General features: G+C 40.4%; 1 protein-coding gene across 1 annotated transcript in view; it reads left to right on the plus strand.

Annotated features, from left to right (window-relative positions):
* The window catches only part of LOC309564315 (bone morphogenetic protein 2-B-like), a gene marked incomplete at its 5' end in the record, with an annotated part of 31,281 nt that extends 15,955 nt beyond the window's left edge, over window positions 1-15,326 (plus strand). Inside the window, 3 exons of the mRNA XM_082268944.1 lie at window positions 9,782-9,898; window positions 11,935-12,139; window positions 14,773-15,326. Coding sequence (XP_082125070.1) covers window positions 9,782-9,898; window positions 11,935-12,139; window positions 14,773-15,206 — 756 coding nt within the window. The 3' untranslated portion in view covers window positions 15,207-15,326. The remainder of the gene's footprint in view (window positions 1-9,781; window positions 9,899-11,934; window positions 12,140-14,772) is intronic.
* Window positions 15,327-20,179: the final 4,853 nt, after the last annotated feature.

A 20,179-nucleotide genomic window follows, 5' to 3' on the forward strand; every position in this document is an offset into this window, starting at 1 on the left:
ACTCCATTGTTGCAATAACTGGCTGATTGAAGGTAATAACACCTACCCCTCAAGAAAACGTTTATATATTGTATTACATTTATATTTTCTCTAACTACATTTACCTGTTTCACATAGAATTGTACCACTTAAAGGCACAAGGACACCCTTGTAAGGGACCGGTTTCATACATACCGGAACCAAAATAGCCACTAGGGGAGACTCACATGATCCACCCCAGATATGAAACATGGCCTATTATGTAAGTCCAATAATAGCACACTTGTAGAATCATCATACAAACACTACTACAAACCATGCAGTTGAATCCCATATATATTTTTCAGGAAACCGCATAGGTTCTCGCTGTGCTAAAGAGGGAGCCACTTCAACATACAAGGATTTAAAGAAAATAATATGTATGTACTATTTTGAATAACTCACCACAATTTATATATTTAACAAAAGTGGTGAAACTTATAAATATTTAACACCAATCTGCATTTTACCAACAGAAATGGTGACTATCAACCTTGAAAAAGGCTCCTTAAGGGGCCGAAACGCGTAGGATATAGGAGACATCTCTGATCTGAGCAACCCAAGCTTAACAGCAGGGAATGACAGAGATATACCCTTAAAAGTCACCATTTACCACGTGTCACTAATCCTCCATCTACTACACACTTTCACAAGGGTCTATAACCCTCTCACGCTACTATACTCCACTGTACATATGTTTTAAGGATTAAATATTATTTTACTATTATTAGCGATTTTGCTTGTACTTTTTCGTATTTTCCATACTTGCCTCAAAAGTCCCACTTATTGGCCTGAGGTACCAACAACCTATACAACGCGTGAGAGGAGATAACATTAACTGTGAGTACAGAAGCACTACACTGACACCAGTACACATAGGCACACATTTAACCCCCTGATCACCCCCTAATTAACCCTTTCACTCCCTGTCATAGTGCACACTCTATATAGTATACAGTACACATAAAATTTACTGATCATTGTATTAGTGTCACTTGTGACTTCAGATAGTGTGAGAGACAGTTAGTGGCAGTCCCAAATATGTTCTTGCCATATATCCCCCAATAAAGATTTAATCCCCTGATCACCCCCCCCCCCCCATTAACCATTTCACTCCCTGTTACAGTGTACACTATATACAGGATAGAAAAAAAGGAGAAAATCCTCTAGGGGGGGGGGGGGGGACTTTAAGGGCACCTTGTAATGATGAGTAGTGTATTGGTAAAAAAGGTTGTTTTTATTTAATATAAATTCAAAAATTGCTAGTACATAAAGTTAGTAGAATACTGGTGGACAGGCGTTGCTGATATAGCCCTTTGGGATCTTGGTTGTTGTCTTTGTATTGTTTTTACTTATGACATGGATTTTGCCTATACACCATTGTTCGACATAGGTTGTCAACTTCAGTCATAACCCTGATGTAGGAGCTTTTTCAGCCCCAAAATGCATTGGGTCATTGACATCAAACTTCAATATTGTATGGTGTTTTGTATTTGGTACCTCCATGTCCTTTGCTGTATTTGTCTGTCTATGTTGCTACTAACTTCATGTACTAGCAATTTTATGAATTTATATTAAATAAAAACAACCTTTTTTTTTTTTACCAATACACTACTCATCATTACGAGGTGCCTTTAAAGTCCCACGACTAGGATGTTTTCTCCTTTTTTCCTTTATCATAGGGATGGGACATTACTTTTGAGCTTTCACACTGACTGCATTCTATTAACTATTTACAGTATACAGACAATTTACTGATCACTGTATTAGTATCCCTTGCGACTTCAGTTAGTGTGAGAGACAGTTAGTGGTAGTTAGAGGCAGTCTCAGGTTTGGGGTACCTGCCATATATCCTCTTATAAAGATTTAACCTCCTGATCACCCCCAGTTACCTCTTCATTCCCCTGTCACAGTGTCACTATTATAGTGTACAGCTCTTTTTTCTGATCACTCTATTAGTGTCACAGGTGACATCAGTTAGCGTTAACGTCAGCATCATTGCAGGACAGCGTCAGATTTTAACCCTTTGATTGCCAGTGACACACACACACACTAAACACCTCCATTACTAGTATAGTGTCTGAACGGATCAATATCTTTGATCTGATCAGAAGTATACTGGCGTCCCTAATAGTTAAATATAGTGTTCCCAAAATGCACCATTAGCAGGATCAGCCCTGACACCTGCCAGCACCTGCGTTTAGCCCCTTGCCATCCCCTCCCCCAAGAAGTGCAGAATCAGCAGAATACTGTTACTTTCAATACACAGCACACTAAACCGCAGCTTTAGCAGAGTCAGGCAGGATATCTGCTAGCACTAGCAGGTACATTTTTTGGTAGCAGTTCAAAAAGTCCTTGACAACCAGGTGCTTTTTTACCTATGAGTCACACTAGGTATCTATACATTTATTGGCCAAAATGTCCAAACAGTGGTACACTAGTGAAGAGGCCTACACGATGCTGAGCATGACAGATGAGAGTGATGGAGAAGCCTCACTTTCAGAATCAGGCTCAGTATTCAAACCTGTAGACAGCAGCGGCACCCTGACAGATAGCTCTGGCGACGGAGTAGTGGTCCCTGCTAAGGTCAGGCATAACCGACCCTGTTCTTCTGTTGCTACAGTGCAACAACCACAGGGGTTCTCATATGCAGCAGAGTGTCGGTACTAGTGCTGCTCAACCTTCTGGTGAACTGGCAAGCACCAGCGGCCTAGTACATCCTGGTCATAGTCAAACCAGCAGTGCAGTAACACTTGGTGACGTGGCAAGTCCCATAAGTGCAGTTCAAGCTGGTGTGGTGGCTAGCACAAGTATTCTGCAGCCACCAATAATTCAAAGACAGGCCCATAGAGCCCATGGTGTCATTCCTGATGCGCTTGCAAATCCTGATTGGGAGCCCACCACTTCTGCAGCGCCCGTACTTCCCCATTTACTGGCCAACCTGGAATTCAGGTTGAAACAGCCAATTTTATTTCCCTTGTTTTTAATGAGCTGTTTATCACAGAAGATCATTACAGATCTATGGTGGACCAAAGCAATTTATATGCCGATCGATTCATCGCCGCAAATCAAATTTGACCCTTGCCAGAGAATTTGCATGGAAACATATCACGGTTTCCGAATTTAAAGCTTTTCTGGGCCTATCCCTCCTCATGGGCATTGCTAAAAAGAGTGAATTGCGGTCATATTGGTCAACTGACCCAATTCATCAAATGCCCATGTTCTCTGCTGCCATGGCCAGGACTAGATACAAGCAAATTTTGCGGTTTATGCACTTCAGTGACAATGAACTCTGTCATCCTCGGGGTGACCCTGGATATGGCTTCACAAAATTTGGCCCATCATAAACCACTTCAACCAGAAGTTTGCAGCCTTGTATATGCCCCAACAAGATTTCTGGCCACCTTGCTTTCAAACTGTTTCATGTATTTGTACATTGATATCATATCCCCTCTCAAGCGTCTCTTCTCACGAGAGAATAAGTTCAATGTTTGTAGTCTTTCCTCATAGCTGATGTCCTCCATTCCCCTAATTATATTTGGTGCCCTTCTCTGGACTCTCTCTAGTTCCAGCACATCCTTTCTGAGGACTGGTGCCTCGTACTGGATGGCATACGCAAGATGTGGCCGGACCAGAGTCTTGTAGAGTGGGAGAATAATCATTTTATCTCTGGAGTGAATCCCTTTTTTATACATGCCAGTATTCTGTTGGCTTTGCTTGCAGCATGCCATTGCTAAGCCTGTTGTCTACTAGGACCCCCAGGTCCTTTTTCACCCAGAGATTCTCCCCCTAGCAAGTAACTTGCATTTGTATTTCTGACACCCAAGTGCATTACCTTACATTTTTCAACATTAAACCTCATCTGCCATGTAGTTGTCCACCCCATTTTGTTCAGGTCTGCTTGTAAGGTTACCACCTCCTGTATAGAAGGTATTGGCCTGCTTAGCATAGTATCATCCGCAAATACAGAGATTGTGCTGGTTATTCCATCCTCTAGGTCGTTTATGAATAAATTAAAACAGGATTGGTCCCAGGACAGATCCTTGGGGGACCCAACTTTCCACACCTGACCAATCCGAATGCTCCCCTTTTATTACCACCCTCTGAGCTTGTGCCCCTGGAGCCAGTTTTCAATCCAGGTACACACCCTATGGTCTATACCTACGTACCTTAGTTTGTACAGTAAGCTTTTGTGGGAAACTGTGTCAAATGCCTTTGCAAAGTCCAGATACACCACATCCACAGGCCTTCCTTTATCCAGATGGCAACTTACTTCTTCATAGAAGGTTAATAGATTGGTCCGGCTAGAACGATTCTTCATGAATCCATGCTAAAGTCTTGTATATAGTCCCTTATCATCCCCTCCAATATCTTGCAGACCATTGATGTTAGGCTAACTGGCCTATAATTCCCCGGGATATATCTCTGCCCTTTTTTAAATATTGGTACCACATTGGCTTTTTTCCAATCAGCTGGCGCCATTCCCATCAGTAGACTATGCATAAAAATGAGGAACAATGGTCTGGCTATCACCTGGCTAAGTTCTTTAATGACCCCCGGGTGTAAGCCATCTGGTCCCAGTGACTTATTTATTTTAAGTTTTTCAAGTCCTGCTCTGAGTCTGTCTTCTGTTAACCATGAGGGTGCTTCCTGTAATGTGTATTAATTTTAACATTACAGGCTGGGTTAATGTAGCCCTCCAATTCTTTTGTGAAGACTGAGGAGAAAAAAATGATTTCGCACCTATGCCTTCTCTCTGTCCTTTGTAGCCAGATTCCCTTTCCCTTTTTTCCCCTCTCTTTTATGGGGCCAATAAATTCTGGCCTAACTTTTCTACTATCTTTATACTTAAATAGTTTTGGGGTTTTTTTTTTACTCTCTTCCGCTATTTGCCCTTCGTGTTCTATTTATCCACCTTGATTGCGCCTTTACATTTCTTCTTGCACTCTTTGTATTGTTGGAATGCTGCCAATGACTCCTCAGCCTTGTATTTTTTAAAGACCTTTTCTTTAGTTTTAATATGCATTTTTATGTTGGAGTTTAGCCACCCAGGGTTTATTTTAGCTCTTTTAGAAGTATTCCCCTGTGGGATGCACTGGCCAATCCCTTTTTATAGTATGTTCTTGAAGCTCTCCCACGTTCCTCCGTGTTCTTTGTTCCTAGGGTTCCCATTTTTTATTGTCTAGCAAAGAGCGCAGTTTAGGGAAGTTGGCTCTTTTAAAATTAAGTGTCCTTGTATTACCTTTGTGTTTCCTATTACTATGATTTATACCGAAACTAATTGACCTGTGGTCACTGTTTCCTAAGTTGCCCCGTATTTCTACATCCGTGATCAGGTCTGTATTGTTAGTAATCAGTAGGTATAGTAATGCATTGTTTCTTGTCGGTGCGTTCAACATTTAGGAAATGGCAAGCGTTAGAAGAATGCGTGGTTCCTTTTGCCCAGTCTATATCTGGATAAATAAAATCCCCCATTATAATAGTTACATAGTTACATAGTTAGTGAGGTTGAAAAAAGACATCAGTCCATCCAGTTCAACCTATGATGTGTGTGTTTGTCTATGTTAACCGCACATTGCATACCCCTGTATGTTGTGGTCTTTAAGGTGCCCATCTAATAGTTTTTTGAAACTATCAATGCTCCCTGCTGATACGACTGTTTGCGAAGGAGAATTCCACATCCTTACTGCTCTTACAGTGAAGAACCCCCTGTGTATTTTAGATTTAAACCGCCTTTCCTCTAGTTTTAGTGAGTGGCCACGTGTCTTATTGTATTTCCTTTCTCTGAATAGGTTTTTCCATATGCTAGGGTTGCCAGTACAATATTTGTACATTGATATCATATCCCCCCTCAATTGTCTCTTCTCCAGAGAGAATAAGTTCAGTGCTTGTAGTCATTCCTCATAGCTGATGTCCTCCATTCCCCTAATTATTTCTGTTGCCCTTCTCTGGACTTTCTCCATTTCCAGCACATCCTTCCTGAGGACCAGTGCCCAGAACTGGACAGCATACTCCAGATGTGGCCGGACCAGAGTCTTGTAGAGTGGAAGAATAATCTCTTTATTTCTGGAGTGAATCCCCTTTTTTATACATCCCAGTATTCTGTTGGCTTTGCTTGCAGCAGCTTGACATTGCATGCCACTGCCAAGCCTGTTGTCTACCAGTACCCCCAGGTCCTTTTCCACCCTAGACTCACCCAGAGGTCCCCCCTCCCCCAGTGAGTAGCTTACTTTCTGGTTTCTGGCACCCAGGTGCATTACTTTACATTTTTCAACATTAAACCTCATCTGCCATGTAGTTGCCCACCCCATTATTTTGTTCAGTTCCGCTTGTAAGGTTTCCACATCCTGCCCAGAAGATATTGGCATGCTTAGTTTAGTATCATCCACAAATACTGAGATTTTGCTCGATATCCCCTCCTCTAGATCATTTATGAATAAATTAAACAGGATTGGCCCCAGGGCAGAACCCTGGGGGACCCAGCTTTCCACACCCGCTCAATCTGAGTACTCCCCATTAATCACCACCCTTTGCAACCTCCCCTGGAGCCAGTTGACATAATGACATTTCTCATCCTTGCTGCCGTTCCAAGTTGTGATAGGAGGTCCAACTCCCTCTGGTTAGGGGGCCTATAGCATAGACCCAATATTACTGTCCCCATAGTACCTTCCCTTTGAAGCTCTACCCATAGGGATTCTACCTCTTCCCTATTCGTGATATCGTCCCTCATATTTACCTGCACATTGTTCTTGATATACAGGCATTTACAGGCATACCCCTCCCCCTTTTATACCTTCTCTATCTCTGCAATATGGGGTATACCCCTGAATGGTCACCAGCCAATCATGAGAGCTGTCAAACCAAGTCTCTGACATCCCCACGAAATCAAAATCCTCCTCATACATTAGCAGCTCCAGTCTTGTTGGCCAGACTTCTAGCATTTGCATACAAACCTCATAAATTTGTCCGGTTGCATACTATATCCTCATTCAATGTTATAAAGGTTGCACTTGCGATTTGTCAGCCTAACTACCTTGGGTTTAGGATCTCTGGACACCATACCGCTAATTCCCCCATTAATGCCCACTGAACCTTGCTCCCCGCTGGCTAATTCTACATCTGTACCCTCCCCCCATCACCTAGTTTAAAAGCCACTCTAACTTTTTGGCCATCTTATCTCCCAGTACGACTGCACCCTCCCCATTTAGGTGCAATCCATCTCTACTAAAGAGCTGGCAGCTCCTTAGCCACTTGTTAACTTCCCTAATCTCCCACTGAATCTCTGGCGTGGCTCGAGGTACAGGTAGTATTTCTTCAAATACTACTTTGGAGGTCCTTCTCCTTAATTTAGCTGAAATTGATTTTTAAGACTCTCCATCTCCCTCTAACTTTGTCATTGGTACCCACGTGTACCATGACAGCTGGGTCTTCCACAGCCCCACCCAATAATCTGTCCACCAGATTCATGATGTGCCAAATCTGAGCGCCCGGTAAATAACATACAGTTCAGCACTTACGGTCTTTTTGACAGATTGTCCTCTCTGTCCTTCTAATAATTGAGCCCCCTACCACCAGACAGTTCTCCCGCCTTCTTCACTGCCAAGTACAATACCACGTGCTGGGTTAGCCGTCACAAAAAAGTTGTCACTAAATTATATATTGCTCACACATGCCATGGGTATATGTGGAATGACACCCCAAAATACATTCTGCTGCTTCTCCTGAGTACAGGGATAACACATGTTTGAGACTTTTTGGGAGCCTAACTGTGTACGGGACCCCAAAAACCAATCATTGCTTTCAGGCTTTCTAAGGGCATACATTGCTTATTCTACTTCCTCACTACCTATCACAGTTTTAAAGGCCCTGAAATGTCAAGATAGCACAAAACCCCTCCAAATAACCTCATTTTGAAATGTACACACTCCAAGCTATTTGCTGAGAGGCATGTTGAGTCCATGGAATATTTTTTATATTTTGCTCCAAGTATCGGGAAAATGCCAAAAATTATTTATTTATTTTTTTACACAAAGTTGTCATTTAAATTATATATTGCTCAAACATGCAATGGCTATTTAATGACTACCCAAAATGCATTCTGCTGCTTCTCCTGAGTACGGGGATATCACATGTGTGAGACTTTTTGGCAGTCTAGCCATGTACAGGACCCCAAAATCCAATCACCGCCTTCAGGCTTTCAAAATGCGTAAATTGTTGATTTCACTCCTCACTACCTATCAAAGTTTCAGAGGTCATGAAATGCCAAGAAAGCACACAACCCCCCCCCCCCCCCCCAAATGACCCCTTTTCAAAAAGTAGACACCCCAAGGTATTTGCTAAAAGGCATGGTGAGTATTTGTGCAGCTCTCATTTGTTTTGGAAAATGAAGAAAGAAAAGGAAAAAACATTTTTTTTTTTATTTTTTCAAAACTTTGTGACAAAAAGTGAGATCTGCAAAATACTCAAAATGTCTCTCTGCAAATAGCTTAGGGTGTCTACTTTCCAAAAATTGGTCATGGGGGGGGGGGGGGGGAGGTTGTGCTATCTTGGCATTTCATGGTCTTCGAAACTGTGATAGGTAGTGAGGAGTGAAATCAACAATTTCGGCCCTTAGAAAGCCTGAAGGCGATGATTGGTTTTCAGGGTCCTGTACGTGGCTAGACTGAAAAAATCTCACACGTGGGATATCCCAGTACTCTGGAGAAGCAGCAGAATGTATTTTGGGGTGTCATTTCACATATACCTATGGACTGTGTGTGCAATATATAATTCCAATGATAACTTTGTGTAAAAATATTTTATTTTGTTATCTTTCAAACACCTGTGACAAAATCATTAAATATTCAATTGGCTCAACATGCCCCTCAGAAAATTCGTTGGGGTGTCTACTTTCCAAAAAGGGGTAATGTAGGGGGGTTTGTACTGCCCTGCCATTTTAGCACTTCAAGAAATGAGATAGGCAGTCAGAAAGTAAAAGCTGCGTAAATTCCAGTATATACAACATAGTTTGTAGACATTATAACTTTTGCGCAAAACAATAAATATAAGCTTATTTAGATTTTTTTTTTATCAAAGACATGTAGCTTAATACATTTTGGCCTAAATGTATGACACAAATTGAGTTTATTAGATATTTTTTTATAAGAAAAAGTAGAAAATATATTTTTTTCCTCAAAATTTGTGGTCTTTTTCCATTTATTTCGCAAAAAATCAAAACCGCAGAGGTGATCAAATACCACCAAAAGAAAGCTCTATTTGTGGGAAAAAAGGACATAAATTTAATTAGGGTACAGCATTGCATGACCGCGCAATTGTTAGTTAAAGTCATGCAGTGCCAAATTGCAAAAAATGGCCTGGTCATTAAGGGGCAAATCCTTCCGGTCCAGAAGTTGTTAAGTTGAATCTCATCTCAATAGGACAGTAATAGTGTAATATCTTGATATAATACTTTGGCATGGTTTTACTCCCCTAAAAAAACAAGAATGTTTACAATCTACATTGAATAGAATTCTCCTAAACACTTCTACCAGTTATATTAATATCAACATCCAGTCCTATCATAAACTACATTCAATCAGCCCTTCTTCTTCTGACATGTTACAATTTCTTAACTGGCAACACCCTACGCTTTGGAAATTAACAGCATTTTCAATGCATCTTTCTAGCCATCTAGTGGCAAAATTCTACTAACAGCATGTGCCTATTAATTTTACTGTATTGTTTAACCTTTGCAGCCATTTCATGCTCATTTCATATGTTCTAGGTGGATGTGTATGAGCTGTTAGACAGTTCATCAGGACCCTGGAAAGGAAATCTAATCTTGTCTCGACTTCTTCCCCTGCATTCACAAGGCTGGGAGGTGTTTAATGTCACTCAAACAGTAAGTAATATTCATTAATATCAATGTATTGCAAACTGATAAATGGTTACCAAAGCTAAACCCTTAATAAGCCATGTGCATAGTATAACAAACGTTCTTTATGCTTTTTCAGTTATATTGGTCTTTGGTCACTTTTAAAAAAATGGTTTTGGGTGCCTTTTTCAATTTCAGTGCAGCCACAAGCACACCTTCAAAGCAGTATGAGGTTTGAAAAAAGAGAACAAAGCAAAAGTATCTACTTTAAAATTCTGAACTCAGGGTCTTAAAATATCAGGAAAGGAGTTGAAAAGGAATGAGTCACTACTCTGAATCATTTAGGTGTATGCAGCTTAAAACTGCAGCTTAGATACTAAAGCCCCAACCGATTGTTGGCCGACCAATCGCCCGTCTTTTGTCCAGTGTTGTTGTGTTGGTTGAAATGTGCTCTAGACTGCACACGCATTTTGTCGGCCAACAACAACCAACTGCAGAAGTGATGTCATGTGCTGGTTTACTTTCCGTGTGTTTTTTTCTTCTCTGAGCATGCCCCGTCTTGCTCATCTGACTTTTGTCGGCCAAAATCTGTACTGACTGATGAACAATCGGCCGTTCTGGTGACGGCCAACAAAAATTTTATAGCATGCACACCAGATTTTGTTAAGCCGAAAAGTCGCAGTCGGTTGTCGGAAGCATCATACTAACAAGCCGACAATCGGCCGATCGGGCGGGGGCCGAAAATTCACGGCCAACAATCGGTACGTGTGTACGAGGCTTTACACCTAAATACTTGTCTTCCAGCCCTGGTCCAAAGGTCTTTGCGGTGCAACCCTGCCTGGCACCATACAACTTTTGAAGGAAAAAGTTCAACTTTAACTGTGCATGTGGTTTTCATTTATTTAGTTAGACCACTCTGAATGTCTAGGGGCTGCTGAATAAAATAAGTATATATGCGAATATGAAGTAGGAGCTGGAAGGTGAGGGACTTTTTTTCCTGCATTTTTTTTTTTTTTTTGCTTTTTTTTATGAACTGTGGGTATAGTATTGTGTGTAAGGAGGTTTACTACCTATTTTTTTCTATGGGTTTAGCTAGATATGTATTTTTTCAACCTAACTAATGACTAGTTATGTAACTATGTAGCAAGGGCTGTGTGATCCAGTGTGATTTGCCCCCATAGAATATGCAAGTCACATCCACATCACAACCATGATTAGGTTGGTGTCTACATGTCTCTCTGCTTCAAATATACAGAACATGATAGGAGGAAGGGGTTGAAAAATAATTGATGTATATATTTTTTTGTAGCTATTGTATGTAAGGTCTGTTTAGCCCTGAAGAAGCCTTTGGAGTAAACGTGTCGGGACATTTGTGTATTGGAATATTTTTTATGTCAATTTATGTTTTGTACAAATATTTTTATGTATACTTTTATATATGTAATTGTGAGCATCCCTCCTTTTGGCCTTCAAAGTCCTACTTTTCTATTTTTTGTTCTTATATAGTGAACTTTGCGTAGAGTTAGTCACTTTAAGATCATTTAAGATCATCAGAGAGGGAGGGCACTCTTTACAACTGAAGGAAAAGAGATTAAGCCTCCAAATATAGAAGGGCTTATTTACAAGAAGAGCTATGGTAATGTGGAATAGACTTAAGAGCTGACTCTGGCCAGCTCAGTAGACTGTTTGAAAAAAGGCCTGGATGCTTTCTTCAATGCACATAATATAACTGGATACTAATATTTATAGGTAAAGTTATTCCAAGAAACATCTGATTGCCTATTGGGGGATCAGGAAGGATTTTTTTCCCCCAACTGGAGTAATTTGGATCATGCTTTATTGTTTTTTTTTTTTTTTTTGCCTTTGCAGCCATTTCATGCTCATAGATCAACTGTGGGTAAAGGATTGAGTATATGGAGATTTTTGATTTGTGTGTGTGTGTTTTTTTGTTATCCCTCTCTGTGGGTTGAACTGGATGGACTTGTGTTTTTATTCAGCTAGACTAACTATGTAACTATGTAACTGACGCAACGATCATGTACTTTTTAATTTTTTTCATTTAGGTTTCAAGGTGGGTTGGAGATTACAGTACCAACCATGGTTTCCTTATTGCCTTTACCCCACCCTCAAGAAATGTCCTAGAAGCTGACCCCCTTACTTTTGTAAATAGCAAGCCAGACAGCAAGAAATCCTATTTGGTCCTTTTTAGTGATGATGGCAGGAGAGCAACAATAAACACATATACAACTTCCACTGTAAAAGACACGGGTAAGATACAGTTTACTTTTATGAACATAAATAATTCATTCAGAAACAACTTTGCAATCAATTTAATTTGTATACTTTTAAACCAGAATAAATATATATATTTTTAAGTTTTGGATAAAACTGGAAAAGGTTAGAACAGCTGTCAGGTTTTTATTGTTGTCTTTTTTGGTGATTGGAAGAATTCTCCTAATTTTCCATGCTGGAGACTGACCGACTAACTAAGGATTTTCTGAATACATGCAGAATGCAGTAAACTCTAAAAAGGATAAAAGGGAAGTGCATCTATCAATATGCTTTGAATATCAGAAGGACATGAAGTGAAAAAAGAAAAGAGTATCATAACTGATCTTTGCTGACAGTATTAGGACAGGAGATGTACCAGGGGATTGGAGGAAAGCTAACGTGATTCCGATATTCAAAAAGGGGCAGAGGCATGTCCCGGGAAATTATAGGCCTGTCAGTTTGACATCGATAGTATGTAAACTTCTGGAGGGGATTATAAGGGACTATATCGTAGAGTTTGCTAAAGACAACAACATCATCAGAAGTAATCAGCACGGGTTTACAAATGGGCATTCTTGTCAAACCAATCTCTTAACATTTATTCATAAACAGCATTGAGGTCGGGATCAGTAGTTCGATATCAGTTTTTGCAGATGACACAAAATTGGGCAGGGCAATAACTGCACAGCATGAAGCAGATATCCTACAGGATGACCTGGACAAAATAACGGAGTGGGCAACGACTTGGCAAATGAGGTTTAATGTGGAGAAGTGTAAGGTTTTGCACTTGGGAACTAGAAACATAAAAACACAATACACGTTAGGAGTGGAACCCTTGGGGGAATCAAAAATAGAGAAAGATCTGGGAGTCTTGGTTGATAATAGATTAGGCAATAGCATGCAATGTCAAGCGGCAGCTGCCAAAGCCAGCAGAATATTAGCATGCATAAAGAAAGGGATGTATTCCAGAGATAAGATTATAATCCTTCCACTTTATAAAACTCTGGTCCGACCGCATCTGGAGTATTCTGTCCAGTTCTGGTCGCCAGTCCTCAGGAGGGATGTGTTGGAGCTGGAGAGAGTCCAGAGAAGGGCAACTAAACTGATTAGAGGATTGGGGGACCTCAATTATGAAGAGCGTCTGCAATCGCTTGATTTATTCTCCCTGGAGAAGAGACGCCTGAGGTGGGACATGATAGCAATTTATAAATATCTCAATAGGGATCTCAGCTTAGAAAAAAAAGCTATTCAGTCGAAGGGATTGCATGAGGACTCGAGGGCATACAATGCGATTAGAGGAGAAGCGTTTTAACCTCAGGCAACGTGGGGGGTTCTTTACTGTTAGGGCTACAAGCGGGTAGTATGGTGGCTTTCAAAAGACTATAACCTTATATTTCTGAGGAATCATTGTGCTCCATTACACAATAACCAGCCCTTAGATATGGTGGCTGCATTTATTTTATTTTTACAGGCTTTACCCCTTTATTTTCACATAGTGATCATGCAAGAAACACACTTGTGTTCTCTGTGATTTTTAGAGGAGATAATACTGCTAATAACAGCTTTAACTCTTTTGGGAAGGTTGTCCACAAGGTTTAGGAGTGTGTCTATGAGAATGTTTGACCATTGTTCCAGAAGCGCATTTGTGAGGTAATGGCACTGATGTGGTCGAGAAGGCCTGGCTCACAGTCTTCGCTCTAATTTATTCAAAAGGTATTCTGTCGGGTTGAGGTCAGGACTCTGTGCAGTTCCTCCACCCCAAACCCACTCATCCATGTCTTTATGAATTTTTTTAGTGCACTGGTGCGCAGTCATGTTGGAACAGGAAGGGGCTATCCCCAAACTGTTCCCACAAAGTTGGGAGCATGAAATTGCCAAAATGTCTTCGTTTGCTGACACCTTAAGAGTTCCCTTCACTGGAATTAGGGGACCAAACCCAACCCCTGAAAAACAAGCCCACACCATAATCCCTCCTCCACCAAATGATTTGGACCAGTGCGCAAAGCACTGGTCATTGATGAGTGAGTTTCAGGTGGAAGACCTTGACTTGCCTACACAGAGTCCTGGCCTCAACCCGATAAAACACCTTTGGGATGAATTAGAATGGACACTGCGAGACAGACCTTCTCATTCACATCAGTGCCTAACCTCACAAATGCACTTCTGAAAGAATGGTCAAACATTCCCAAAGACACACTCCTAAACATTGTGGACAGCCTTTTCAGAAAAGCTAAAGCTGGTATAGCTGCAAAGGGTAGGCCAACTCAATATTGAGCCCTACGGACTAAGACTGAGATGCCATTGAAGTTCATGTGTGTGTAAAGGCAGGCGTCCCAATACTTTTGGTAATATAGTATAAGTTTTGTTATACTTTACCCACGTATACATTTTTCTACTGAAAGATGAATTTCAAAGAAATTAATTTCCTAGATTTCAATTTCTAGTAGACTCTGTCAACACTAAAGGTCTGTGCCTCCACTGTGATGATTTTTACACATCATGAAACTTAAAAGCACATGGAGTGCAGCATTATGATATGATGGCTAACATATTTAGAAAAGCATAACTGAAGAACACAATATTCACATCCAAGTCAAATATACTGTATAATGTATACATTTTTATTTCAGATTCTCTTCCACCATCTGAAGTTTCTTCTCTCATACATCCAGCAACACATAAGTTCCCACTAGTAATGGACCATAGTAGAAGAAGAAAAACCCGGGATGTATATCCTAGTGGATATCCTCCATGTGAACGCAAGCCTCTTTATGTGGACTTTGAAGACATTGGTTGGGATGGCTGGATCATCTCGCCAAAGGGATACAATGCCTACCACTGCAAGGGAACCTGTCTATTTCCTATGGGACAAGGTTTGGGTGCCACAAATCATGCTACTGTACAGTCCATTGTTCATGCTCTCAAACTTAATCAAGACATTGGAACACCATGTTGCGTTCCGGATCGCCTTAATTCAATTAACTTACTTTACTTTGATGATGAAGAGAATGTTGTTTTGAAGCAGTATGATGACATGGTGGCTGTTAGCTGTGGCTGCCACTGAACACTGTTTTTGAGCATTGTGCTTTGCCATGACACCTTTTCAATTAATTATTATGTATTACCTGTACTTCGCTGTGTGACTCTAGTATGTTTTCCTAAGGAGGTGCAGTACCAGAATTATACTGAATTTTCTCAGTTTGGCGCTCTCAAGAATCAAAGTGTTTCAAACTCATCAAACTCTTATACCAAGCCTCTTCTAGAATGTGAGAATCTACGCTAATTTTGTTTTCACTTAAAGGGTTAGCACACCATTTTAAAAAAAATGTGGGGTGCCTAAAAAAATAACAGAAAGGGGGTGGAAGCGTGTGCCCCGTTTAACCAGACTAGGCCACACGCCCTCAACATTGGGACAGTACCTTACAAGTTTGGGGAGGGGGTAAAGATTTCCCTGCCTTGGAATGCATCTTGTTTTCATGTTGGTGTTGCCAAGAGCCTGATCTCCACATCATTTACCCCCAAAAGGGATGTAAGGATCTGCTGATGGGAGATACTAAAATCTGGAAACCAATTCGAATACAGGGGCCAACATACAGTACACTATATTACCAAAAGTATTAGAATGCCTGCCTTTACACACACATGAACTTTAATGGCATCCCAGTCTTAGTCCGTAGGATTCAATATTGAGTTGGCCCACCCTTTGCAGCTATAACAGCTTTAACTCTTCTGGGAAGGCTTAGGGGTGTGTCTATGGGAATGTTTGACCATTGTTCCAGAAGCGCATTTGTGAAGTCAGGTATTGATTTTGGAGAGAAGGCCTGGCTCACAATCTGAACTCTAATTCATCCCAAAGATGTTCTATCAGGTTAAAGTCAGGACTCTATGCAGGCCAGTCAAGTTTCTCCACCCAAATTAGCTCATCCATGTATTTTTGGACCTTGCTTTGTGCACTGGTGCGCAGTCATGTTGGTCCATTAAATCATGGGTGAGCAAGTTTGGAGTGGAAGAACTTGAGTGGCCTGCACAGAGTGTCGCCTCAACCTGATAGAACAACTTTTGGATGAATTGAAGTGCAGACTGTGAGCCAGGCCTTCTCTCCACTTCTAGTGCCTGACCTCACAATTGTGCTTCTAGAAGGGTCAAACATTCCCATCACTCCTAAACCTTGTGGACAGCATTCCCAGAAGAGTTGAAGTTGTTATGACTGCAAAGGGTGGGCCACCATGCCATTAAAGTTCATGAGCATGTGAAGGCAGGCGTCCCAATACTCTTTTTACTTATACTGTATATTCGACCACTCTCATGTGAATGATTAATAGGTACATAGTCTTTCTTTTTACTCATCCACTAAATTAAATTGCAAAAGTAAATAAAAAAAAAAAAACACAGCATTGAAAAAGTTCTTTAATAAAGAAAATAATTAAATGAATAAACAATGTGGCCTGATATCAGTCACGATATCCAGAGATGTACTGTAGATCCATGTCCATTATGATGATCGTAGCCGGATGATGCATCCCCCACAACTTCTCCTGTTGCCAACAACAGCTCCCCAACATTGCTGAAATGTAAACAAATATATCTGACCAATGATGTTACCCAGGATCCCCACTGGCTTGTTTACAAACAGAAGCCAAAAGGGATGTATCATTTAGGCCCCTTTCACACTAGTGCGACTTGTCCCGCAATTTTGGACCGCAAAATCGCATGACAAGTCGTTTTCCATTATTTTCAATGAGCCACATTCATATCTGTGCGTTTTGAAGTCGCACCAACTTCAAAGTAGTTCCTGCACTACTTTGGCACGATTTTAATGCGTTTTGAGGTATATAGCCATAGCTTTCAAAATTGCGTCAAAATCGCGGCAAAGTCGCGTCAAAATCGCGTCGCATAATCGCGGCAAAATTGCGGTAAAATCATGACGCATACGTGTGAAAGGGGCCTTAGAGATGGTAGTAGCGAAACCAATGTTAAATGACAGATCCCTACCCACTTTCTTTGATGTGTGTTTCTTATTTTATATTTCCAGAATAACAATACTAGCAACAAACAGTTTATGAAAAGACCAGAGGAATAGGGGAAATGTGATGCCATTATACCATCTAATTCTGCACTGTTTTTGCTCCACAAATATGTATGAAATGTTTAAACGTTTTACTTAAAATGTTACTTTAGGTATAGTTGGAGTGTGATGTTGCAGAATATGCAGATATATAGCAAGAAATAATTATATTCTAAAATAATTGTATATATGTATTCTGTATATATTTTTCAAGCAGACTAAGTATGTAACTATGTATTAAATATTTTATTCTCACAATTTATAATGCACATATATGCATGTTCTTCCTAGGAAAAAACAACTGAAAAGTAAATCTCCAACATTCCTATTTAACCACAATTGTACTTTAGTTATTTTTAATCCTGACTTTTGCAGCTGTTCAAAGCTAAACTTGATCGGGTGTTAAAAGTGAACAAAAGATTGCAGGGCTCACTTAAGGCTTATTCCTTCCGCTGCTAGAGCTGTGTTTGCATTTTTGCACACGTTTAAAATAATTTGAGGTCTGAACATTAGTTAATACTCCCAAATATTATATATTTTCCCAAAGCAGACACCCTGGAGAATAAAATATTGGTAATTACAATTTCTAAGTCACAATATTTGTGCAACGGTTTAACAAGTGCAACATTTCAGTAACAAATACAATAAAGTTAATTTTAGTGCAGAAAAACTCAATATATTATGCAAAGGTATGGTTGTGCCTTAGTAAATAAATATGCAACATGTAATACTTCAAATTTGCTCTCCTGCAAAACGGTGATAAACTTCGGTGACATATATTTTCTATAGGCGACATTTACAAAGCCCCTATAGGTCATTAGTTTAGAGTTTGTCATGAATAATGACCCTAAAATTGTTGCTCTGACTCTGGCATGTGCGATGATACGTAACATGTGTATTGCATGTGATGTCTTCATATGTAGGTGGTCTTGACAGGTGCGCTTACATTCACCAGACAAACAATATTCTCAACACTACCCTTAAGCCTAAAGCTTAGCCACTTGCCGACCAGCTGTCACACGTATACTGCGGTGGTTTGGTTCTATTACGCAAAACAATGTACCTGTACGTGGTTTCATGTAATAGCCAGTGGGGGCACCAATCTTCGATATCCGCCAGCCACCCACGATCACTCCCCATAGAGACAGAACAGCGGTCTGCCCATGTAAACAAGGCAGACCGCCGTTCTGCCACAGATGCACACAGGGATCCTGTGTTCCTGCTATTCAGGAACACAGATCTCTATGTTCATCTTGTGAGTCCATCCCCCACACAAAATAGAAAGTATCCCCTAGGGACGCACTTAACCCTTTGATCGCCCTTGGTGTTAACCCCATCCCTGCCAGTGTTATTAGTACAGTAAGTAACAGTGCATATTTTTAGAACTGATTACTGTAGTAATGTCACTGGTCCCCTCAAAAGTGTCAGTTAGGTGTCCGATCTGTCCACCGAAATGTCGCAGTCCTGCTAAAAATCCCTGATCACCGCCATTACTAGTAAAAAAAATAAAAATGACATAAATCTATCCCCTAGTTTGCAGAAGCGATAACTTTTGCGCAAAACAATCAATATACACTTATTAGGATTTTTTTTTTTTTTTTACCAAAAATATGTGACAGAATACATATTGGCCTAAATTGATGAAAAAAATGAGATTTTTAATTTTTTTTTATTGGCTGTGTTTTATAGCAGAAAGTAAAAAATATTGGGTTTTCTATCAGCGTTGTCGCTTTTTTTTTGTTTATAGCGCAAAAAAGAAAATACGCAGAGGTGATCAAATACCACCAAAAGAAAAATCTTTATGTGGGGAAAAAAAAAGAACAACAATTTTTTTTGCATACAGCGTCACACAACTGCGCAATAGTCAGTTAAATTAACACAGTGCCGTATCGCAAAAAATGACCTGGTCATTAAGGGGGTAAAACCTTCCGGTCCAAAAGTGGTTAAATGGATGTCCATAAAGTAGTATGGTGCACTGTCCAGATAAATGTCCAGGAACTTAGCCAGAATAAAGTCTATAAACAGCATTGAGATAAAATAAAAAAAAAGTAGTCACTGTGATCCAAGATGGGAGCAGGGAGCAAGCCTGCCTGTTTCCAAAAGGTTGGGAACCCGCACTGCAACAGAAGAGGGAAGAAGATAGTGACAACCTATAGTCTAGGAATTGTCAAGCAAAGGGAATGAGGAGTGGACTTAGGAACATGTATCAGTAAAAAAAAAAAAAAACATTTTGTTTATTGTTTAATACAGACAAGGACTTTGAAGACACCTAGACAACATTGAAAATACAAATTCTTCAAATTACATGCTTAGTTAATGCATTAAAGCTGTATTTGGTTTCACAAAACATTAAGATGACCAAAGACAGCATCGGTGACTAGTGTTGAGCGAACACGGACTGTATTATTCAAGTTCGTACCGAATAATTGGATTTTTGTTACCAGAACACGGACCCGAAAACTTTACTGTATGTTCGGGTTTAAAATTCGGTCATTTTATTTCCTGTTTTGTATGTAATGGCGCTCTTTTAATGGCGGGCTTTCAACAGCCAATCAACAAGCGTTTAACTGGTGTGCCTTAAGCCATCCCAGCCATGCCTACTAATGTATTAGTAGCTGTGATTGGCCATCTGAAGCATGTGACCATGTCTTTATAAGTTTGAGAGCCCCAGTGCGCCGCGTCATTCTGCTGTAGTTTAGGGACAGAGCACACATCATACGTGCTGGTTGCTGATTAGGGACAGACAGTGATTCTGTGAAAAAATTGTGTCCGAAAAGAATGCAGGGACAGGTCAGAGTGCAGGCAGGGAAAGTTATTAGAGCATTTTAGGGCGAGGCTGGAGATTAGGCAGGGTCAGTCTTCTACATCGATTTTGCTGTGTGGGGGGTGGTGCAGTGAATGATCTTATTGAGCATATTAGGGACAGGCTGGAGATTAGGCAGGGACAGTATACATCGATTTTGCTGTGTGGG

Source organism: Pelophylax lessonae (genome assembly GCF_965119305.1).
Source record: "Pelophylax lessonae genome assembly, chromosome: 9".
Classification (NCBI taxonomy): domain Eukaryota; kingdom Metazoa; phylum Chordata; class Amphibia; order Anura; family Ranidae; genus Pelophylax; species Pelophylax lessonae.